The 26373-nt window shown below is 34.0% G+C and overlaps 1 protein-coding gene across 3 annotated transcripts in view; it reads right to left on the reverse strand.

Moving 5' to 3' along the window:
• The window catches only part of CLIC6 (chloride intracellular channel 6), an 80264-nt gene that overhangs the window by 7647 nt on the left and 46244 nt on the right, over positions 1-26373 (reverse strand). For all 3 annotated transcript variants that reach the window (XM_074300680.1, XM_074300681.1, XM_074300682.1), the window contains exon 2: positions 392-501. In XM_074300680.1, coding sequence (XP_074156781.1) covers positions 392-501 — 110 coding nt within the window. The remainder of the gene's footprint in view (positions 1-391; positions 502-26373) is intronic.

Consider the following 26373-nt stretch of genomic DNA (forward strand, 5'->3'; position numbering starts at 1 on the left):
GAGAAATTTGTTCACTACTTCATATTCTTCTGCCCTCCTAGACCATATCCTTTGTGTCAAAGTTTATATTCAAGTTTTAGATAACAGATAAAAATACATACACATGTATATATATATGTGTGTGTGTGTGTGTGTGTGTGTGTGTGTGTGTGTGTGTGTGTGTGTGTGTGTGTGTGTGTGTATACACTGTGATAGAGATGTCTGTGTATGTGATTTTATCACATAGAGCAGGAGGCAGGAGAGTTACCTGGGGTGGGATTGGAAGGGAGGAAGGTATAAGGGAGTAGAAGTAGGAGTTGGGAATCAGGACATATATATAGAAAAGGGGAACGGACAAAAGAAAGAATGAGGGAGGAAAATTAGAAATTAAAATACTCTATGGTCCTCTTACCTTTTCAAGTCCACTGTTGTAACATTAAATATAACACCTTTTAGCCAAAGTATCATAAAGAGTCGTTGAGAAAATGGGCAATTTCCAATGCTCTCACCATCATATCCAGCCTACAAATTTAAAACAGAATTTTTAAGCTCTTCAGCTAAAGTAATTTCATGTAACTGAAGTATAAACTCCACAATAGAAATGCAATGTCTGATAGTAAGCCATTGCTAAAGTTCCTTTCTAGGACGTTTTACTCTGGTCCCAAGTTTATCTAGGTGGAATCTGACATGATCAAATGGAGGCTAGGGGAGTAAAGGGAACACAGCAATAAATAATTCAGCCAACTCTACTTCCAATATTGACTCCTTTGATTTATTGAACATTTCTTCTGTCATTTATCAACTCACCACTTCCTGATAGCAGCTTTCAACTAAGGTTTTGAGAAGAAAAGAAATGATGGAAAAGAATAAAGAATAAGCACTAAGAATTCCTCCAGTGCTCTCAAAGACAAATAGAATATTATTTTTGTCCTCTTTCGGGCTTATTACCCTCTACCTCAATACAATGTAAAACTCCTATTGCAAACTACAAGCAAGGGATGATTTTAAAAAGCAGAGATTTGGGTTCAAGTCACAGCTCAAACATCTTCTCTCATGTGATCTTGGAAAAATCATGTCCATTCCAGTTTCAGTTTTCTCTTTTACAAAGTGAAAAAAAGAAAAAAATATATATTAATATAAAATATTACATGCATTTCCAGATCAAGTCACTGTCTTATTAGTTTTGCTTACTAATAAATACTTAGAACTTTGTCTTTCTGAGACCTCTCAAGAAGTGGGAATAATGTGCAAATTTAAGTAATATAAACACAAAAAGTGAAAAAAAAATGAGAACTCTCTTCCCCCCCCCCACCCAAAAGAATAAAGTAGAAGGATTTCACATGGAATGATGGTAAAAAGCAATGAAAAATATTACCTGGGTGACCTTTGGCAAGTTATTCAACCCCTTGGGTCCCAGTTCATTTAACTGTAAAATGGGGAATTGGATTAAACTACCTCTGAAATTATATACAGCTCTAAATCTATGATTCTATGAACCCTAATTTCTTACCTAGATCTAATATTCTACAAGGTTCTTTTCCACTCCCTCTAGAATTATCTCCCATTGATTTTTTTCCCTGAGAGACCGAACAAGAGATGTACACAAATGAGATAGAGATGTACACAAAAGAGATATTTACTTCTCAATTATATTAAATTAAAACCTAAACTTTTATTTTTAATTTTTTTCCTTTTTAAACTTTCAATAATATTTTATTTTTTCCAAATACATGTAAAGATAGTTTTCAACATTCATTTTTTAAAGCTTTGTGTTTCAAATTTTTCTCCTCACTATTTTTCCTCTCCCTTTCCTAAGACACCAAATAATCTGATAAAAATTAAATTATGTGCAATTCTCTTCAACATATTTCCATATTTGCCATGTTGTACAAGAAAAATCAGACCAAAAGGGAAAAAAATGTGAGAAAGAAACAAAATAAAAAAGGTGAAAATACTATTCTTTGATCCACATTCAATGTCTATAGTTCTCTTTTTCTGGATGCAGATGATATTTCCATCCCAAATCTATTGCCTTGAATTACTGCATTGTTGAAAAGAGTCAAGTCCATCATTGATCATCATATAATCTTGTTATTGTGTACTATGTACAAGGTTCCTTGGCTCTGCTCATTTCACTCAGCATCAGTTCATATAAATCTTTCCAAGTTTTTCTGAAATCAGCTTACTCATCTTTTCTTATAGAATAATACTATTCCATTACATTTATATACCATAATTTATTTAGCTTCCCTACTCATGTGCATCCACTCAATTTTCAGTTCCTTGCTACTACAAAGAAGACTGCTACAAACATTTTTGCATGTGTGGGTCTTTTGTCCTCTTTTATGATCTGGGATACAGACATAGTAGGGACACTATGGATCAAAGAGTATGCACAGCTCTTTGGGTATAAGAACCTAACTTTTGACTCTGGAAATCCGAAGAGAAAGAGATAGGAAAAAAAAAATACAAGTGTTGTCTAGTAGAAAATATATATTCTATAAAAGATTTGGGGGAAGGGAAATAATTCCCCCTACCTTCATTTTTCAAATATACTCATCTTCATAGAAATGTCCAAGCCTTACTATCTCTGGACCTTCATAATAGCAAGGCAATCATTCTACTCCTGTTGAATTGAATCCTTATCCTAATCCCCATAGTGACTCTCCCAAACCTCATCTTAATTCTACCTTCCTATAGCACCCAACCCTTTCAGCTGAGGAACTTACCTTATATTTCTGAAAAATTGATGCCATTGGCCAAAAGCTTCACTTTTTCCACTTCTCCTTATTTCATAGCTTCCTCCACTATCTGTTCCTTCACTCCGGTATCAGATGACAGGTGTCCTCGTTACTAAAGCCAACTTCTCTACATTTCACTTTGATCACATTTCCTCTCAAGTTCGATAGCACAATAGCCTCACCTTCACTGACATTCTTTCTTTAATCTTCAATATCTTCTTATATATTGGATCCAACTCAATTTTCTACACATGTGGTCATATTTTCCATCATATCATCCTTTATCTCTCTTTCCCTTCTCTGTTATATTCATTATAAAAGTCTCAATAATGAATTTGTTTTTGTCTTGCTCCCTTCTAAACCCATTGCAGTCTAACTTCTGATATTGTTTTGATATGAAACTATTCTCTCAAATTATCAGTAATTTATTAACTATTAAATCAATTGATATTCTCTCATTCTTCTGCTTGACTCTACAGCTTTTGCCACTACTGATTTCCTCCTCCTAGATTCTCTCAAGTCTGTCAACTTTTGTGACAATGTTCTTTCTCCATTTCCCTCCAATTTTTTTCTGTCCCCTTTACTGGATTATCATTCTTGTTATATCTCCTAGGCACAGTCATTTCCCAAGGCCCTATCCTATGCCCAGAGAGTGATAGATCTGGATTCAGAAAGAATTGAGTTCAAATCTGACTTCAGACAACTATTAGTTATATTATCTTTGCCTTAACCTCCACCTACCTCAGGATCCTCAACTCTAAATGGGGCTATTACTAGCCTCTATTTTCCAGGGTTGTTATGAGATAAAACAAGACTATATTTGTAAAGTTTTAAAAATATTTAAAGCATCATATAAATGCTTTTAATGTCCTTATCTCATAAGTTTCCATACGTTCAATTATTATCTCTAGGAAAATGATTTTCAGAACTGTATATCAATCTCTTGCTTCTCTTCTGACCTCTACTATTGTATCTACAATTGTCTAGTGGATATTTTGAATGAGCTGACCCACAGGCATCTCAAACTCAGCATGTTCAAAGAAAAACTCATTTTTCCCCCTAAAATCTTCTCCTCTATTAAATATTCCTATTACAATTTTAATACAACATCATTATTTCAGGTTTGTTACTTCAAATTCCTACCTGACTTTTCACTCTCACTTTCTCTACATATCTAATAAATTGCCAAATCTTCTTATCTTCACAAATTCTCACTTACATGTCCTCTTCTCTCCAATCAAACAACTTTCTAATTCAGATCTTTGTTATCTCTCACTTGGACTATTGCAGTGGTATTGGAATAGGTCTCTCTGCCTTCACTCTTTCCCAAGTCCAATTCATTCTCCACACAACTACCATACTGACTGACAAAAGGATAAATATGACCATGTAAAGTCATATTTAAAATCCTCTAAGGCATTTAAGGCTCTTTACAATTTAGTCTCTTCTGATTTTTCCATCTCAATTCATTTCCCTACATGAACTCTACAATTGAGCAATACCAGTCTTCCTCATGTTTTTTTTAATTACTAATATCTTAATTTTTTGACAGTTAACAAGCAATTATTTTTCTCTCTCCCTCTCTTCTCCAACTGAAAAAAGCAATCCTTGTAGCAAATACGTATAGTAATATATAAAGCAAAACAAATTATTCATGTCCAAAAAATATTTCTCATTCCACATTTTGAATATATTCCCTTTCTGTCAGGTTTTATCACAGATCCTCTGGCTGATCATTACACTAATCAGAGTTCTTCTAAAGTTATTTGTCTTTAATATTTCTTTTATTTTATAAATTTTTCTGTTCACTTCACTCTGCATCAATTCATACAAGTCTTCCCAGGTTTCTCTGAAATTATATCTCTTTCACCATTTCTCACAATCCAATTTATTATATTTATCAGTACTTTTGTATACCCTATTGCATTTTATACCATAATTTATTTATTATTCCTTTGCTATTTCTTATTCATGACACTCCATCTCTCAACTTTCCCTGTCTTTACACAAGTTATTGCTTATGCCTATAATGCTCTCTAGCCTCAATTTGACTTATGAGAGAGTGGTGATGACAAAGATTGCAATCTATTGACATCTCTAGTTCAATTACTACCTTCTGCAGAAGGTATTTCCTATTTTCTGCTTGAACTTTCCCATTTAAAATTACTATCTTTTTACTTCATATGTTTATTGATAAACATACAGAAATATTTATAGAGATATATTTTTATTTATTTATTATTTCCCTCATTCACATATAAGCTTCTTGAGGAGAGGGAGAGTTTTCATGAGTTTTGTCTCTCTCTGTATCCTAGGTACAGTGTTTGTCATATAGTAAATGCTTAATAAATTCTTATTGATATTGATTGATTTGTCCTTCTGGTAGTAGAGTATATAAACAGTGAGATAATAGAAAAAGAAGGAAGGAATCTACTCCTACAATGGTAAGCACCTCCTCTGAGATGGACATTTATTAGCAAAACTGACAAAGCATGAGCTGAAATTCTTCTTCCTCTGTCCCAAAGAACTACTAAATAAGCCCATAATAATGAAGGATGCTTGGACATGCTCTTCAGTAAAGGACTCATGTGACTTCAAATGAAATCACAATGTATAGCAATAAAAAATTATATTTAATAAATTATTTCTCTATACCATAACCTGAACAAAAAAGATCATCTAAGTTGCCTTTCCTTTGTAGACTGAGGAAAAGAAAACTAAAATGTGCAACAGTAGGAAGAGAATTAGAGAAGTCGGTTAACTTTGGTCAGCTGTGTGACAATAAGCAAACTGCTTATTTCATCTAGTCTCTTTATCTATAAAATCAGGTGGTTGGAATACATAGGATTTCAGGTTCTTATTAAATTCTAATCTTCTATGGTGCTATGATCATGCTCTAAGAGAGCACATTCCCCCATGAAGTTCAAATAACTTACAAGGAGATATAACAAGGGCACCAGAGAACCTCAATTAAATAACCAAGGCAGAAATATGACACCTGCTTTACCTAAACCTACTATTATAGTCCATAACAAGACGATTTGAGGGGTTGTCTATATATGCGTGTTTCTGGGAGGATTTGCTTGAGCTTAATCTTTAAAAATGGGAAAAGATATACAGATTGCATCCTAAATTTCATATGATTGAATTCAATTAGAAAAGAGAAGATAATGGGTAACTATAAAACTAATTTTACTTTCCCTTTGGGCCTGATGCTATGTGCATCTTCCCTTCTTATCAGTCTCTGATATACTTCTTTGCATCAGTTTCCTGAGCACTCAAAACAAATGAAATTTTTGAGGTTACTATGAAGTTAGTGAAAAGGGGAAGACAGAACAATGAATACCGGGTGTTTATATGCTCATCCTCATCATATGGACTATGAAAAGACCTCCTTATTAATCTCCTTTTCTTTGGGCTCTTCTCTCCTACATATTCTACACAATGGTCAAAATGACTTTTTGACCATTTCAACTTTTTTTATTCAAAAACTTTAGTGGCTCTCTATTGTCTCTAGAATAAAATATTCATTAGCCTGACATTTAAGAGCTCCCTCAATGTGAGTATAAACTAATTTTCCAGTTGCATTTCATATTATCCTCTTTCAAATATTCCTATGTTACAAAAATGCTGTTCCCAGAACTTCACATGCTATTCCTCACCTCCCTGGATTACAAAGATATAAAATGTATCACCTTCTCATCTTTACCTTTTAAAATTTTTAATCTTCCTTCATGGCTCAACACATTTGCTTTTTCTGATTCTTACTAGTCAGTAATATTCTTTAAATCAATCATCATTTACTAAATAGCTTCTTTGTACCCAGGTACTCTGATAGTGGAAAGGGATACAAGAAGATAGTTCCTGCCCTCAAAGAGGGCAAAAATCCAAAAAGAAAAAATTTTAAGGAAGAGAGGGGGTTAACAGTGTCAATAACTGAAGAAATCAAGGAGAATGAGGATTGAGAAAAGGTCAATGGATTTGGCAATTTAGAGATCATTAGTAACTTTGAAGAGAACCATTTTGTAGAATGACAAAATTAGAAGCAAAGTTGTAGGGGGTTAAAATGAAAGTGGCATTTGCAAGTAGTTAATGACACAAAGCAGAAGAAATATAAGAAATTAGTTAATTGAAATAAGAGGACAAAGGGTTTGTTTGTTTTGTTTTGTTTTGTTTTTGTTTTTTGAGGATGGAGGAGATATGAGCATGTTCAGTAAGGAAAGAGTCAGTAGATAAAGAGAAATTGAAAATACATGAGAGAGTGGTGATGACAAAGATTGCAATCTATTAAAGAAGATGAGAAGGAATAAGGTAAGATAAGAAGTAAGGCCATCTCTTCATGTGAGATAGGTGAAGGAGGAGATAGTGGCAGAGATAGTCTGCATCTCAGAGATACAAGATGAAAGAGAAGGGAAAAGAGGGAGTTTATTGCCTCAATTTTTTTTTTTTTTTTTGTAAAATGTGAGACGAGTGTCTCGTCTGAGAAGATGGGAAGAGGAGAAGACATTGAAGATTTGAGGAAAGATGAAATGGCTTAGAAAAGACACTGTAGAAAATGGAACAATTTGTGACAAAACAGATATAGAAGGATTTCCCAGTAAAACTGAGAGCCCAGTTGAGGTTGTGTAACATCAATTTGTAGTGGACCTAAGTCAAAATGGTTCCATAATTTTGTCCAGTAAGTTCAGAGGAATGAATGAAGGTGCAGCAGATATTGAAAAAAGTAGCCAGGGAGGCTATATGATCAGGGTGGGGAGTGGGTTTCAGTAATTGCTAGTAGATGTAAGAAGGAAAAGAAAAGATTTTAGAATGAAAAGCTTTTGCCTTTGGAACAGATATTTCTCAGAGCACAGTGGAAGATTTTTGGTGGTGTTTGGTTGAAATTGAGGCAGTTTGGAATAAGTAGGCATGGGAAGCGTTGTTTGGTTGATAATCTCTAGGAGCTCAGAATTACTGAAATGTGAAGAATATGACCAGGTATGAGAATGTTCATAATGACATGGAGGTCACCACTCCACTTCTCAAAGGAGGCTAGAGATCAGGCTGGAGGCATGTGCAGAAGGAAGACCAGGGTCAGCAGAAAAATAAGAGGACTTCTTGGAGAGAAGATTAGACAAGAAACGGACACCCAGGAGAAGAAAGATCTGGGGTCAAAAGCAAGGTGTATCCTTTTTGCACCAGAAGCTTTCCACATTTGATTGAGAGATTGGGGAGATAGCAGAAGAAAGCTGTCATGTACTGACAAAAATGAAAATCATTGCTTTGGAGAATATGGAAAATTTCTCTCAGGCAATATATTCTCCCTTTTCTAAAAATCCCTAAAGTATTTTGTCTCGATTTCTCCTTTCCCCCTGTCATTTGCCATCCTGTATGACACTTTTCTGTGTAAAGAAAACTAGATGGCTGAACCAGGAGTTAGAAAGACCTGAGTTCAAATCTAGTAATTAGTTACTAGCTTTATGACCCTGGACAAGTCACTTAATGGTTGTCTGCCCCAGTTTACTCATCTGTAAAATGGGGCTAATAATGGGGCCTATCTCACAAGGCTATTGTAAGGCTAAAATGAAATATTATTTATGAAGCACTATGCAAACTTTAAAGCAAGATAGGTAGATAGGTAAATACACATACACACATATGCAAGCTATTATAATTGCATGTCACATTAAACCCATTCCCTATACCCAATATCCCAACCAAGGTGTGGAAAATTTCTGATGCAGAGAGGATCCACCTTGGCTTTGACCTCAGGTCTTGCCATCTTCTGAGTACCCGTTTCTTGTCAAATCTTCACTCTTTGGAGTGAAGAGGAACAGCTGCTTATAGGAACATTGTATTCCTCGAAGTTAGAACAATGCTTTAAATAAATGTTTTAATAAATGTTTGTTTTCACATTGGAGGCAGCAAAAGGCACAAGTACTGTGTCTGTTGGTAGGAATAATCCCAAATAATTCTCCTTTCTTCATTTTAGAGCACAACAAAATGTATTCCCACCACTGCTACCTCATCTCTTCCCCAATCTTTACTAAGGGAAAAAGAAACCTGAATTTTTTTTTTTCATTTTCATGGCTTACTGTTTTGTTATTCTTTAAAACTGTGTCACATCCTCAGTAATTGCAGGTCTTAACATACTCAAGGCAAGAAAAGGGGGAAGGGTACAAAAGAATAAGGACATTCAATCACATACCTAGTTTGGCTAGTCTGGACTTGCAGTCTTTTACAACTCTATTTTATAGTAGTCATATTAAGTACACTAAAGTCCAAAGTAAGTCTGCAGAGTGGTGCAATTATTTATTTTTCTGACTTGTCTCTTTAACCTTTGGAATCTTAGTCTAACTCATTTTGAATGCAATGAAATCTCTGTTTAACTGTGTATTTTTTATTGTTGGATTGCTTGATAAAGCTCACCTTCACAAAGAACTCTGTGTCTGGAAATGGACATCTTTAATGCAGAAAGTAGTTTTCAACCCTGAACTCCAAAGAATAATTATATTGTGTGAGCCTCTTAATTTGCTCCATCTCTTTAATGATCTCAGCCTCTGTATCAAGTCAATGTTTTTCCTGGTAATTGTCCTACTCCTCTCCATTTCCTGTATCCTGGCAGTTACTGCTCCCATTTTACGGAAGCAGGGTTAAATGAATAGGGGACAGGGATATGTCCTTGTTAGCAGATTCAGCTAAGGTCTCAGACTTCTAAAGACTCAGCAGCAGAATTACAGATGAGATCTGACATCTGGCTTGTTGGTGGCAGGAGCGTCTGTGTGGCCAGAATATTGGTGATTTATATAATAGTCATGAAAGCTGCCTTTGCACATTATCCCCCAGGGTCACTTTAAAATCAAAGAGTTCAAACCTAGTATAGCTGTTTGACTGAAGGCTGAACAACATTTTAGAAGAATTAATTGGCTGCCACTAGTGCCAATAAAACAGGATTTACATATGCAGTATTGCCTCATCTTAAATTACTCTTAAAAGAAATCTGTCTCAGTAAGTTGTAAATGAGGGGGTTACGGGAACATGGTGGGAGTGACTAGGACATCTTGCTGCCTAATTTTATTACTTTAATGTGCTTCAGTACTAGGATGTGCCAGCAAAAATAAAGGAGAGAATACATAATCTACATAGCCCATTATTGAGCAATAAGAATTCCATCTTGATGGTATTCATAAAATAGACGAGATGATAGGATAAATACATATAAGTGAAGCATGACTAACTGACAACATCACAATAAATGAAAAGTCTGATAAAATAAAGTCTGTCCACAAGCATTTATTTAGCCAGATACCATACTGGGGAGAATAAAAAAGACAAAAAATTAGTTCTGCTCTCAAGAAGCTCACATTCTAACTGGGAAGGAAAGTTGTTTAAAGTTTTATTTGCCAATACTAATAACTCTAGGCTAATTTTAAGATTTCTCAACTATGTTCTAAGCCTTGGAAGAAATGTTTCTGTGTGTGTGCGCGCACATTTTTAATACATTCAGATCAAGCAGAATAAGACATAAAACTATTTTCCCTGATCCTCATTAGTTACTGAAGACAACTTTGGACAACTGAAGTCTTTGAACAACTCAGAATTGTATGTTCTGCTTTTAAAACTCAACTTTTTAAGAGTTTGAGACTGTAATTCTCTTTACAATTTATTCATGTTTCATCATTTCAGAACACTGAAATTTCTGCTGACTTTTCCCACAAAAAAAGACTAGATGAAATGAACACAGCAACCTGCATTATAAAAATGAATCATTTAGCATTTACTCTCTTTTGATCAAACCTTACTTTAAATAATGTCTATATGATTTATCTCTTTCACACTAAATTAATCTATTTGAAACTCAGAAAAAGAAAAATTATTTAATTTTAGTATCTTTTGCTGTAGACAAACAGAACTTCATTCAATTCAATATAAAATGATGAAGGTTTAAGATACTATATGCAAAGTAATTATTCATGATGCAAAGCTATGAAATGATTTAAAAGCTCAAAGTTTATTTGCTTTTTTTAGCATGGATTTGAAGCTCTATAAGCTATCCAAAGTCTATTTTTTTGGTTTTTCTGTTTTGTTTTTTTTGCTGAGGCAATTGAGATTAAATGACTTGCCTAGGGTCACACAGTTAGGAAGTGTTAAGTGTCCGAGTCCACATTTGAACTCAGGTTCTCCTGACTTCAGGGCTGGTGCTCTATCCATTGCGCCACCTTAGCAGCCTTCAAAGTCTATTTTTAAAGACAACTATCAAAAAAAGAGAAAGATCTATAATATGGGTAGTCCCACATTTTAGTAGGTTTTCCCCACATGTAATTTGGGAGTGATTTTGCTAGTGTGGGTAGTCCTTCTATTGAGTCAGATATCCAATATATGACAATATTAGAGAATTGTTTGAGGCCCATAACTTTCCTATAGTAACATAGCAAGTAAGTTCCAAAGGAAAGATATGAATTCAGGTCATCCTGCTTTCAAGTCCAGTATTATTTCATAGCTGCCTTTCTATAGCCAATGATAACTATGTCTTTTCCATTGCACAATATTGCTTTTCTTCTTTCTTTTTCCTTTATTTACTCCTTTCTTCCTTCCACACTTCCTCCCTTCCATCCTTCCTTCCCTTCTGCGTTCCTTCTTTCTTTCCTTCCTTCCTTCCTTCCTTCCTTCCTTCCTTCCTTCCTTCTCATTTCTTGAATTGAATTGACAAATCCTGAGTGGAGCAAATCATCTAAATCCATTTGTATTGGTTCCAGCTTATTCTTCTTCATGAACAAGGTCATGTCAAGCAAAAGGACCTTTATTTATGTGTCCAAATGTCCTTGAAATACATGCAAAGTTTTGTCTTTTCTTAGGGAAAGGGAAAGAAGAAGATCACTTTGTTGTAACCCCCATAGTGGAAATGCAAGTCATTCAGACTTTACTAGGCCTCATTTTTTTTCTCTGTGTAAATGAAATAGTAGGAGGTGACCTGTAGTGCCCCAGGAAGAAGAGAAGCTCTGGAGTTTGTTTAGACGTATAGCCTGGAAGGCATCTGCCATCAGTCTGTTGTGAACAACAAGAACAGGCTGGTTTGGGAGATGATACTAAACCAGCATAACCAGCCATATGATACTTCCAAGCCCCCTAAAGGCCAACTGGTTCTTTCTATTCATCCTACCAGAACCATTCTATCAGGACACTCTGTCAGACTTTGTACTAGATTCATGCTATTTAGTTTTCAGAAGTATGCTCTACTATTCTTGACAATTTCTTTCTTGGCTTTGAGAAGAAGTTTTTAAAATACTGTGAATTTTAGTAATGCCATGTATATGGTTGTCCCCCTCCTTGTATTGGCTATGTAAAAACTCACTCTGCTGTCTTTGTCTTCAATGTCTTCAATGATCCTTAAGGGTCATTTCTCAAGTTAATGTCAAGTTCTCATTGTAGAGAGGTTCTATAAGTGTTGGGAGAGATTTGGGGTTAGTACCCATTTACTTCTTTCCTCTGGGTCATTAACTTGAATTCTTTGCTTCAGGGGAAATGTTCAAATGACTTTGGAGAATTCCAGTAAAGAGCAATCTGGCTTATTAAACAATAATAAAAAGAGTATAGCCTATTCAAAGAAGAACAGCTAGTTGGTGTTGTAGATAAGAGTGCTGGGCCTGAAGTTAGGAAGACCTATTTTCATGAGCTCAAATCTGGACCAGGACACTTAATAACTTTGTAACCCTGGACAAGTTATTTGTCCCTGTTTGCCTCAGTTTCCTCATCTGTAAAATGAGTCAGAGAAGTAAATGAGAAGCCACTCTAGCATCGTTGCTAATAAGACCCCAAATTAGATCATGAAGAGTTGGATAAACTAAAACGATTAAGCCACAATAACAAATATTCAAAGGATCATGTCATTTGTAATCAAAGAAAGTAGATTCAAATCTCAGCTCCACTACTTTTGAAAAACATTTGATCTCTGATTAAGAATGGATCTCAGTATCTATCCACTGTCATTTATACCTAGAAAAAAATATCTTCTACAACATACCTAAGCAAATGGCTATACAGACTCTGTATAAAGAGATAGGTAATAATGAGGGGGAAAAATGTACTACCTCCCAATACAGCACATTCCATTGAGAGAGAGTTTTAATTGTGTAGACATTTCTACACAACCTAACTTAACCAAACGTAGATTTCCTCCTTTGAAATTTTGATTCATTATTCCTAAAACTGTTCTCTGCAGCCAAACAAAACAAATTTAATCCCTCTTTCACATGACATTTTAAATATTTGAAGACATTTATCATAACATCCAGAATATTTTTTTCCAATATCTAGTTCTTTCAACTGATCCTATTATGGCATAAATTGAAGTCACCATTTTGGTTCCCTATTCTACAATCTCTTTTGCTTATCAACTTCCCTTCTAAAATATGGTACTCAAAATTGATCCCACTAACCTAGATATGGTCTAACCAAACAAAGTATTGTGGGACTCATTCTTGGAAACTTTGTGTCCCTTGTTGTTGTTCAGTTCTTTCAGTCTCTCTAACTCTTTATGATTCCATTTGGGGTTTTCTTTGCAAAAATACTGAAGTGATTTGCCATTTCTTTCTCCAGCACACAGTAAATCTTTGAGAACAGATTTGAACTCAAATCTTCTTAACTTCAGGCCCACCACTCTATCATCTGGACCATCTCACCTTTTTTTAATGCAGTTCAAAATTGCATTAACATTTTCCATACTTTCTTAATTCCTTTTAAAAAAAAATACCCAGCATAAAATTGTATAAAGATCTAGAATTCAGTTTCCTCAGTTGTAAAATGAGAAGGTTAGACTACTGGGAAGTCCTACATATATAGTTAAAGGATCTGAAATTCTGTCCCTGAGATCAAAGTGATTTTGAGCTCTCTTTCAGCTCTAAATCCTATAATCTCAATGCTAGAATAATGGTAGAGTGAGAGGTCATAAATTTAGAGCTGGAAGGGACTTTAGAGACAATCTAGTGTAAATCCCTCATCTTAGAGATGAAGAACATAAAGCTTAAAGAGAAGGGATTTACCAAAAAACACAAACCTAGTAAAAACATCATGGATAGGCTATGACATTCTTTCCACTACACTAATAAAGCCTTGATATAACAAATTGAGAAGTAAAATGCTCTCAAGTAAAGAAAATTTAATAACAGGAAGAAGAAAAAGTGATTTGCAAAAAGGTTTTGGTTTTTTTTTTTTAAATTTTCAAAAAAATTAACACCAAATCACCAGTCAATTGCAACTCTCCAATTCAATTGGACACAACCTGTAGCTGAACTGCTTCCCTTCCCCAAATCCTGGTATGGATTTTAGTTTTAGGATTCATCTTTTATAGTTCTCCATTTGTCAATAGTGGAGCAGAAACCTACTTCCAGGGGAGGCTGAAGTTAGTAAATCAGACAAGCTTGAGACTCAAGAGAAAGATGAAGGGATTGTTATAGTACTGTGTAGAGACCTATGTAGAAAGTTATGTAGAAGGAAGAAGCCCAGAAGAATGACACTGGTAAAAACAACATAAAATTATAGGAAAAAAACAGGTAACTGGCAAAGGAGTAAAGAATGTAGGAAGATAGACTCAATTGCAAATATTTCTCAAGACTTTCCTCTCAGTAATGTCCTGAGGGACTCTTCTCCAGTTTCTTTTGTGTCCAACCTCCTGGAGTCAAACAAAAAAAATTAAGAAAGTTGGTCACAATAGTTTGAGAGTAGAGCCCACAGATGAACAGGACTGTAAAAAGTAAAAAAAAAAAAAAGAAAAGAAAAAGAAAAAGAAAAGAAAAAATATATATATACAAATGGCTTCTCCTAGTCTCCCTAAAAATTTTTTTCCAATGGATTGTCCTCACCCTAATGAAAACCACAGATATTTTACCCTAGTTTGAGAGAAAAGAGAGAACAAGCAGTAGGGGATGGTTATAGATGGGCCAATAAAAGAGATTTGAAAGGATTGACAGTAGCATATTTATAACAAGAACATCATAGAAAAACAATAAGGAGCAAGACTGAAAAATATACATGAAGACTGACCAAGGAGGAGAAGTGCAAAAAAAATAAATAAATAAAAGACCATCTACTAAATACTTTAGAAGAATAATGAGTCAAAATCCCCTGAAGAAGGTTATATAACAAATTATCAAAGGCCCTCTGAAATAACAATGGAATATTTCCAAGATGCTCAAGAATAGTAAAGAAAACAAACAAAAAGTAGAGATCTTAAAGAAATCAATAAATATAATATGAGAAAAGACAATATGGAAGAAAAATCAGAGACTCAACAAAACAGCAATTGTCTGAAAGAAACAAACAATAGAAACAATAGCAAAATGCAGAAGCAAGAGAAAAAATCAATTAAATAAATGTAAATACTAAAACACTTAAGGAATATATGAAAATTATATAAATGAATAATTCTTTTTGAAGATAATTCAAGGATTACACATTTTATATAAACACTGCCTGAAAAATAAAATCTAAATACTATAACTCAGCAAATCACATGGGAAAACTTCATCAAAATACCGAAAGCCTATAACAAGATACCAATGGTTTAACCCTACAAACAGTAGCATAGTCAAGTTCCAAATTTACAACATCAAGTCACAAGATTTTCAGGGAGCAAAGACAAAACTTTTTACACTACAAGATAATTGATCACAATGTCATAGAATTATTTACTATTTATTAAACATCAATGGAAAAGTAAATGACAGTTGCTGGCTCAAATAATATATCTTGTAAAGATTAGCTTAGGTATCAAATGGGGAAAATCCCTGAATGTTCAGGAAAATGGAATATTTTAAATTATTTCTTCAAAAGAATCCAAATTTTAAAAAGAATCCAAATATATCAAAGTTTTCAACATGTAAATTCCTCAAACAGAATAAAGTGAAATGCTTTAATATTAACAATGAAAGACTAAAAGTGAAACATTTATTCTCATGTAACTAGGTTTAGACAAGGGTATATGGAGAAGTCTTTCTTTTGTTTGTTTTTATTTTCTTTATTTAAAAAGATTCTCAAACTGCCCAAGGGACCTTGAAAAAATAAAGAAGCATCAGTGAGCAAAAGAACCAAAGGAATAAAAATATGGGAGCATAAAAAAAAAAGAACAAGATAAAAAAGATAATATTTTGGGGACCAAAAAATATAGACAATGATAGTCATGCAAAATTAGTAAACTTTAATAGTCTTTGGAGATCTGGATAAATCCACAGAAACATAAGCAATAAAAAAGACAACTAAACAAATTAATTCTATTGAACATAGGAAGCACACTGAAAATTTATATTACAAAAATTGTCCACAAAACTATACTTTGTCAACTTTTCATAAAGCAAATGTTTCTAATATAAAAATCAGAGAAAAAGAGAATATAAACCAATTTCCTTTTTTAAAAAATGGATGCAAAAAATTTAGGAGAAAGAAATGTGCATTTATTAAGCATCTGCTATATGTCAAGCATTGTGTTAAATGTTTTACAAATATTATCTCATTTGATTCTCTCAAGAACCATGGGAAATAGATACTATAAATCCCCATTTTACAGTTGAGTAAATTGAATCAGACAAACAATAAATGATTTTCCAGGGACACACTTAAGTGTCTGAGGTTTTTTTTGAACTCAAATCTTCTTGACTCAAGAATCAGCCTTCTTACTCTATAATGTAGTGTTTAAAGAATATCCTTACAAAGATAATACAGAAATCCAAATTAAATTCCTGCTTAAGATTCAATGATGGTTTAATATTAAAAAAAAAAAAAACTATTGACATAATAAAAAGCATGATTATTTCCATGAAGATAAGAAGGGATCCTTTGACAAAATCCAATTCAACAATTATTCATGCTAAATAATAATAATAATAGTTATAATTATTATTATGTAAGGATGTTTCTTTTTATCTTTAATGTGATGAAAAGCAGTGGAGAAACAAAAATGGGAACAATTGTTCCCATTTGTAAAAAGCATGATGATGTACTTAGAAAATATAAGCAAAATCAAAAATAAAATTAATTGTGATAATTTAAATCTTGAGTTGGCTAACAATATAACAAATATAAAAGCATTTTAAAAACAATGTTAAAAAAGCATAAGAAGAAATGATAAAGTAAAAAATCCTATTCATAATAATTTCGAAATGCATAAAATACCTGATAGCAAATCTACAAAGGTAATACACACATTCAATATGATTATTGCTTTAACATTTTATCCCAATAAGTAGAAATATTCAGTACTGATGGTTGAATTATGAAAATAAAATAAAAAACTATCAAAATAATTTTACAAGTTTAGCATTATACCAAAAAAGACTACCACAGTCATAGTTTTGCTACTTTCATTTAGAGAAAAAAGTCAAGATTCTTAAGAAGTGATAAAAAGTACAAATGAAAAAAAAAATCAAGCATTGCCAAATGTTAAAAAGTGAATTAGTGTCTGATATATTCTAATAGTTGGCACTAGTTAAAATGAAAGAAAAAATTAATGAATGAAACAAACCATATAAGGAAAAATGAAAATAATTGAAAACTGCAGCTTAGTATTTTTAAAATCTAGGAATATAAATTATTGGGAAGGAGAAGAAGGCCTTTAAAAAAAAAATCTGAGAAAACTGAAAAGCAATTTGGTAAAAATTAGTCTTAAGTAAATGACATAACATAAAGCCCCAAAAAACTCAAAATAAATGTGGGACTTTAATATCAAAGGTTGCATCATTAAAAATTAGAAGACAAAAGAAAGATAATAAATACCTTTCAAAACACATGGTTGAGAATTCTTAACCAAACAAGAAATGAGAAGATCATAAAAGATAAAAAAAGACAATTTTCATTACATGAAATTTAAACACTTTTACACAAAATTAATAAAAATAAAATAAGAGAAAGTGTTGAGTAGGAAAAATATTAACATGACTGAAAAATTCCAAGATCCAAGATGAATTGACATATATATGCAAATATATGTATTATGTTATGTATATATATATATATATAATTTAAGTATATACAATAACATGATGTATAAGTTATTAATATTACAATATATAAAATAAAATGAGCTATTCCATGATTTAGTTGGAGCAAACAATAATTTTGATTTGGTTTTATATGATAACAACAATAATCACATGTGTGCTTTGATTGACACTAAAGCTGACACACAAAATTTTTCACCAGATAAAACCAGATTGGCTGCTTTCCACATCTTTAGTTATTTCTTTGTCACTTCATTAATGGATTTCAAGCCACACACATATTTTATTGCTTTCTTTTGTTGCATTTGGAATTCTGTGAGTTTAAAAAGAGGTATTAATCCATAGAAACATGAAAAAATGTATTAAAGAACAAACTTCAATGACTATAAGAGATATTACAATGGCTCTTCAAGCATTTCAAGAAGCATTTAAGTCCATTAAAAAAAATTGTCACACCAAAACAAAGAAAACTGGGGGTATTAAAAAATCATCCTCTAGATTAATAATATTTAATGAAGAAGATGGTTGTAATTCTAGCCTAGTACCGCTTCTCTTTGAGAAAAGCAGAGTAGCTTGTGACTACAATTTCCTGTCCCCTTCTTGGCAAGAATTAAGTCTTTCTTGGACAGGGATGGAAGGGGTGAGAAGGAAGAGGATAGTAATATCTATTCTGCCTCTTTTTGAACCCCACAACAACTATGCTACATGTGGAGGACAGTCCTTCAATATATATGGGGGCCTTGCTACCGGCATATCTATCATATAAAATATTATTTGTTAAGTGCATTTAAGAGTTGGCAAAACAAAATATTAAGTAAGGTCAGAGTGGGAAGGTCATTACTAGCAATGAAGATTTTATGGAGGAAGTGACATTTGAGTTGGGTTTTAAAAGACTGGCATGAATTCAGCAGGAGTTCATTCCAGGTCTAGGCACAATATAAACAAAGATGTGGAATTATGAAAGATCATGCTTGTTCAAGGAAGGAGGTTGTTCTGTTGATAAAAGTATCAATGATGGGAAAGAAATCTCCTACTCAATTTATCAGAGCATATCACTGGAGTCCCCCAAAATAAAAATAATAGAGCTGGTATTGATCATATACAGTGTGGTATAGTGGAAAAAATTTTGGAATGAGTCTAGGATTTTACTCCTGGCTCTGCAACTAGTACACTGTAATCTTGATTGAGTCACTTAATTCCTCTGGGGCTCATTTTTCTTACATGTATAATTAAGAAGTTGAACAAGATTATAGAAAGTTAGGGTTTAAAGACCTTCTAGTCCAGGTGTCAAGAAACTATGTCCATAGACATAAACCTACCAGCTATTTGTGTGTGCTTTGTCAAGCTAAAAATGTTTTTGACATTTCAAGATAAATTTTAATTTTGAGAGAAATTTTAAAACATAAAAAATCTCATTTGGATTCATTGGATGATAGCAAGCTGTGGAAAGGATTTGACCCCCAGACTGTAGTTTTATCAGTTGAAAAGATGTTTAAAAGATGAGGAAACTGAGTGACCTGTCCAAAATCACATCGGTTGCTAAAGATAGAGTTAGATGGGCCCTAATGCATTATTGGTGGAGTTGTGAAATAATCCGACCATTCTAGAGAGCAATCTGGAACTATGCCCAAAGGGCTATAAAACTATGCATACCTTTGACCCAGTAATGCCATTACTGGGTCTGTATCCCAAGGAAATCATAAAGGAAAAAAGACCCATATGTACAAAAATATTTGTAGCAGCTCTTGTTGTGTTAGCAAAGAATTAGAAAATGAGTAAATGCCCCTCAACTGAGCAATGGCTGAACAAGTTGAGGTATATGAAGGTAATGGAATTTTATTATTCTATAAAAATGATGAACAAGCTGATTTTAGAAAGGCCTGAAAAGATTTACGCAAACTGATGCAGAATGAAATAAGCATAACTAGGAACACATTATACATAATAACAACAAGAATATGTAGTGATCAACTATGAAAGGCTTGGTTCTTCTCAGTGGTTCAGTTATCCAAAGCAATCCCAATAGACTCTGGACAGAAAATGTCATCTGCAACCAGAAAGAGAACTAAGGAGACTGAAAGTAAATCAACAAATGCTATGTTCACTTCTTTTTTCTGTTTTTTTTTCTCTCTCCCATGGTTTTCCCTTTTACTCTGATTTTTCTCTCCCACCATGTTCATAAAGCAATGTTTTTTAAGACAAGAGTTAGAATTACAGACTGATATCCTGATTCCAGGGAACATTCAACTAAACCACAATGATGTTCTTTGAAGTCCTGTCAACTCTAAAACCTATGATTCAAAGAAGCCTTTTTTTTTTAAAAGGAAAACTAATTTTTGATGGGAGAATAAAGGAAAAGGCTGGTGTTTATACAAGTATGATGAGATATGTAATTCTATATGTTCATCTTACTTTCAATTAATTAGAAGGAAACCTATATGTAGTTCTTTTAACAGATGAAAAGAAAACCATGGGACAGGTGGAGGATCTCTAGATTACTCCATGCATAGGCAATAAACTATGATAAGATTTTTAGTTTGAAAAGGGACAAAACATGAGATATATACAGAGTTAATTTGACTTGATCAAAGTATGTAGAAAAGGTTATTGAGTGGTGATGGACCTACTCAAATATGATTACTCCAGTGAGACTTCTAGGACAAATATAAACAGTAGCAGTCTGGATGAGGGCTTTAAAACAAAGAGAATAGATTTTATGTGGGCAGCAAAAGAAGACCATTGAGGGTTTTTGATGGAAGAAAATGATATGGTAAAATAGCAGCTAAAAATACTATTCGGGTGGCAACATTTGAAAAATAGGTAGGGCAAAGCCAATGGGGAAAAAATTCTGATAAGCCAAATGAGTTCCTAAGTCAATGGTTACCCATGATTTCAATTATTCTATGGGTCCAAATCCTAAAATTATTGCTTTCAGGACCCCATTGTTGAATTTCTTTTTCACTACTCAAAGACACAATAAGCCAAATCAAAGTCACCTACTAAACTAGTATGAGTAGCAGCAATACCTCCCCACAAATAAACCAGAATTAACAAGGCAAGTGGGCACAGAAATCAAAAGAGACACACATAAGTAGGAAATCTGTGAGGAAGTATACATAAAAAGGAACTAATGCTACAGAGTTGCAGGCTCTGTTGTGGTCTTATTGGGTCCCCATGTTCCTCCCTGCTGGAGGAGATACAAAAATTCTTGAGTGAGCATGGGGATTAGCTAGGCTCAGTGGCACTTTTCCCAGTGCCTAGTACAGTGCATCATTCTTTTTCAGGTCCTGTTCCTAACTGTACTTCAAAACCATGCCTTTCCTACTTGTTGCTTCATTCTGGAACTTCACTTAGTATCTGGAACTCCCTTGATCTGCAACAATCTACCACCTTTGTAGCCTTTGTAGTATCCTTACTTTGGAATATTCTTCTGCAAAGCCTGCTCTCTTTCTGCTGGGGAGTTCCTACCAGAGCATCAGTTTTTATGGTAGGATCCAGGCTGGCCTGACTTTATTCTCTTTCTGGCTTTTTTCTTATATTCTAGACTTTAAAAGCAGCCCCTTGCCCTGGATAACTTTCTTCTCCTTCCTCTCTTTTCATATTCCTTTTGTGTACTGTCTTCCTCCATTAAGCTCTTTGAGAGCAAGAATTAATTTTTTTTGCTTAAATTTGTATCACCAGTGTCTGACACATATTAAGCTCTTTTTTCCCTAACGAAAACTGATAGGGAATCTTCTGCATAGGGAACCATATTTGAAGTCTTTCCAGAATAGCAAAATCTGCCAGAACTTGCATTCTACTGATATAACTTTTTATGAAACTGAGGTCACTTCCATGTTTAAATGAGAATGGAAAGAGTCAAACAAGATGGAAAGACATAATGTTGTAGGTCAGTCCTGATTTTGATTAGTCCGGTGCTTCAAGTTTTTCAACTGTATAATATTTTATAGATCATCCAATAGTTAACACAAGTTATACTTTCATTAAGCAAAAACATAATTTACCTTTTGTAGATCACAAAACTGATTTACAACGGAATGAGATCACTTTTTTCCAAGATCCCTCGCCTGACTCTGAACCCAATGCTTGATGTTGTTGGTTGGCATATTGGGAGGTAAATTCTATAAATATAAAGAGGCTTCCCAGTTGTATCTGAAGAACTTGGACAACATTTAAGGTAGTGATGAACTGCCAATCATGGTGGAATGGCCTTTTTTTCTAAGCTATTTTGTAAAGTTCCCCTACTCATAAAAGTTAGATGTTCTGACTTTTCCTTGTAGAAACCAAGGCAACTTCAGCTGTCCTCAGCTCTTTTGTCTGCCCTCTCCTTGATGATGGCAAATTTCAAAACCTAAAAACAGCTCTTATTTGAGATAAACTTCCATTAGAGGGAGCAATAGATCTAGATGAAGAATGACATTAATACATTATGACTACAACAATGTAAAAGAAAAGAACAACCAAAAACAGTCAAAAGTCAGCGTTGGCAAATTGCAAAGAAAGATGATCCCAAAGGAAAGATATGAGAAGACACCTTCACTCACTACTTTGTAGAGACCCAAATTCCATGGGTTTGGTAAATTGCATATCTTTTAAACTTTATCAGATTTTTCTCTTTTTCCTCTACTTTCTCCTTAAAATATTATTTGTTAAGTGAGATAGCTTTCTAAGGTAGGTTACTGCAAAGAAAATCTAGTGACATAAACAAAAAAAGAAACATCAATAAAATTTATTTAAAAAAAAAAGACAATAAAATATAGAGCAGAAGCATAATTAAGTTCATCTATTTCTTTTTGAGCCAAAAGTATAAATAACCCACTAACAACATTTCCCCTCCAAAATGGGAAATTTTCAATGTGGTATTTGCTGAAATTATTATTTTTAATAAATTTGACATTCCTTTATTTGCAAAAATTCCTTATTCCTATTCTTTCAAAATTGGCAAAATCTTGAATTAGAGAGTATATTATGCCACTCTATTGTCTTTAATTTGTCCAAAAAATAGGGTCCCTCCCAAATCAACTTCCTTTTCCCAGCTCTCTCATTTCTATCAGTAGCAATAATACTCTTCCATTTTCCTAGCCAAGAAACCTTGAAGTCATCTTTGATCTTTCCTCTCCTTCAATCCATATATTCAATCTTTCACTAAGTCTTGTTTCACTCTTCAAAATGTGTCTCAGATTTTCCTTTTGCTCTTATCCCCACAGCCACCTCACTAATCAGGCTTTCATCACCTCAGATCTAAATTATTTCAATAACTTCCTCGTTGTGCTCCTTCCCTCTGGTCTCTCCTACTCCAATTCATACTGCACATGCTTCTGGATGACTCTTCACTTTGATCATGTCACCTCTGCTCAAAAAGTAGGAAGAGACCCTAGAGGTCATCCAGTCCAACGTCCTCATTTTAAACTGAAGGGAACTGAGACCCAGAGAAACTAAGTGATTTTCCCAGTGTTATACAGGTAAAGTACTTTACTAATTGGTTAAATAAATTCTTAGATAACAAAAATTCTATAATCTAATATAAACTTTATTCTTATTTCCCATTACTTACCTGCAAATGTTGTTGTTCGGTTGTTTTTCAATCATTTCTGACTCTTCTTAACCCCATTTAGGATTTTCTTGGCAAAAATACTGAAGTGGTTTGATATTTCCTTCTCCAGATAATTTTAAAGTTGATGCACATTTGGTTTAAGTGACTTGCCCAGGATCATATAGGTAGTAACTGCCTTACCTAAAGCTGAATCTAAACCCATGCAATTAAATGGAACAGGGGATAGAGTTCCAAAACTAAGTTAGGAAAACTGATCTTCCTGAGTTCAAATCTGGCCATAGCTATCTAGTAGCTGTGTTATCATCAAGTCACGTAACTCTATGTGCCTCAGTTTATTCACATTCAAAATAAGCTGAAGGAAATGGAAAGCCACTCAAGAACCTTTGCCAAGAAAATCTCAAATGGCATCAAAAAGAGTCAGTTGTGATCAAAAGTAACTGAACAACAAAAAGATGAGTCTTCCAGACTCCCATGCCCAGCGCTCTATACATTGCACCTGGCTCTTGTGTTTCTGTGTATATGCTTCTGTCTCTCTCTGTATCCATGTGTCTTCTCTGCCTCTTTTCTCTGTCTCTCTTTTTCTGTTATTGTCTGTCTCTGTCTATCTCTATGTATGTGTGTATGTCTATCTCTGTCTCTATCTCTGTCTCTGTGTGCATGTGTATCTCTCTCTCTCTCTCTCTCTCTCTCTCTCTCTCTCTCTCTCTCTCTCTCTCTCTCTCTCTCTCTCTTTCACCAGCTTTTTAAGAGACAAAGTAACACAGAAGCATTATAATGGGCTTTCAAGAGGTCTAGGTTCAAATCTCCTTTGAAGATTTACTTTTGTTGCTATGGTCAAAGCCACTTATTCTTTTAGAGCCTATTTCCTCATTTATACAAAGGGTATATTAATACTTGAGCATTTTATCTGATAGTTTTGAGATGAGGAAAATCCTTTGTAAATTATAAAGTACAAATGGTATCTCATTGAGTTCAGAGATTTGGCTTCTGTATTTCTCTTCCATTGTGCTTAGCATATGGGGATCTTAAGTGATCTAGTGGATCAATGAAATCAAATGGTTATTGTCCTTAGCAGCACTATTTCTCTTTCCATGGAGTTATATGAAAACTACTCATTGTGAAGGGAACCAGGAAATTTGCTTTGATCTTTGTTTCCCAGTATAATGAGGTCTGTCACACAATACCTTAGCTAGCACCTCCACATAAAAGATTCCATGGAGAAGATGACATCTTTCTACATTGAGTAGGGATCATTTCTATAATTGTGATGATATATAAAGGAAGTATCTTTTAAAAATAGACTGAAGAATATGTGTAAATATTCTGATTGGCAAATCACAGGTTAAAGGAAAGGCTTCTTGATTTAGCTTTATTTCAAAAAGGCCTATCAGTTTCAACTATTCTCACTTTGCCTTATTCATTTTGAGGAGATCTTGGTGATTCCTTTGCTCATGACATCTGATGGAGGGAGCTGAGTCTCCAACTTTAGAAGTTTCAAAAGGCTAGGGGATCAAGGAAAGAAAACTGAGAATCAGAGCCTTGTGTTGCTGTCTCAATATGGATATCCCAAAGCAATATGCAGGAATATCTTCAAGTTTTCTGTCCAGCATAAGTTGAGATGAAGTCTCATATATTAGAGAGGATACCTTTGGAAATTAACTTAGTAGGACCAATATTAGAGAGAGAGAGAGAGAGAGAGAGAGAGAGAGAGAGAGAGAGAGAGAGAGAGAGAGAGAGAATGAGAGAGAGAGAGAGAGAGAGAGAGAGAGAAGAGAGATATAGAGAGAGAGAAGAGAGAGAGAGAGAGAGAGAAAGAGAGAGAGAGAGAAAGAGAGAGAAAGAGAAGAGAGAAAGAGAGAGAGAGGAAAGAGAGAGAGAGAGAAAGAGAGAGAGAGAAAGAGAGAGAGAGAGAGAGAAGAGAGAGAGAGAAAGAGAGAGAGAGAGAGAGAAAGAGAGAGAGAGAGAGAGAGAGAGAGAGAGAGAGGAGAGAGAGAGAGAGAGAGAGAGAGAGAGAGAGAGAGGAAAACTGATTCCTCTCTCTTTCTTTCCCCCAGAGATGAAGTAGTACAGGGGAAAGTATGCCCTGTATATAAATACTGGAGGAATGTTTGTTTTGGTTCTGCCTTCAAAGTAAATATATTTTTGAAAAAGTAAATCAATGATAAGTTGTTAAATGAATCCTTTTAACTAGAGTGCTAGTAATGGGGGACTTAAGCTGATTGAAGCAAAGGAAAAATTATCCCCATTCCCTTGAAGCTCCCTGGAACTTCAAGGGGTTGTTATAGCCTTTATGGCCTTGAAAGAGTGAGTCAGAGCACATTCATTACACTGGAAAGAGATGATTTTACTATTAAAATGAGCTCTGTACCAGAGTTAGACTAGTTACATACCACCCCACTCTCTCACGACTGAGAAATAATGTATCCAAAGTTCTTGCTATATTATTTTTATGCTCCAAATACTAGTATTAATACTGGCTTTATGTGTAAGGAGCCTATCGATAAGATTTTAGAAACAATAAAAAGACTCACTTGCTTCAATGTATTTCTTCCCCCACACCAAAGACAATTTTTCACTGTCAATGAAACTACTTTTCATCCATACTTGACTTAAAAATCCCCTTTTAGAATTACTAAGAGGAGATTTTTAAGTCAAGTATGGATGAAAAGTAGGTTTTTCTACAGAAGCAGAAGCACTATCTTCAGAAGAATTAGATTTAAAAATATTATATATTCATTGGAAGCAGGACTTTAATTCTTTTTCTCTAGTACATCCTAAAAGCTCTGCCATTTCCTTAGCCTAGAAGAATTTCCCTTGCCTACAGATCCCTTAGTTGATAAGTCCGAGGATATACACAAGTTAAAGGACCTGCCTAGGATCACATAGCTAACAAATAAACACCAGAGCAGAATTTCAATACATCTCTTTCTGATTACAAGCCTAGTAATATATTCTCTAGTCTAGATTACCTATGCATATCAGTATAGATTAACCCAGTAAACTATTTACAGAATGGTGCATAAATAATAATTTGTATATGGTTTCATTTTCTGATAACATTTTGAAACATATGTGCTTCTACTGATACTAGGCAGAGGGCATTTCACTTTGACAAATGAAACCAAACTAGTTT

This window comes from Sminthopsis crassicaudata, chromosome 3 (assembly GCF_048593235.1).
Source record: "Sminthopsis crassicaudata isolate SCR6 chromosome 3, ASM4859323v1, whole genome shotgun sequence".
Taxonomy (NCBI): domain Eukaryota; kingdom Metazoa; phylum Chordata; class Mammalia; order Dasyuromorphia; family Dasyuridae; genus Sminthopsis; species Sminthopsis crassicaudata.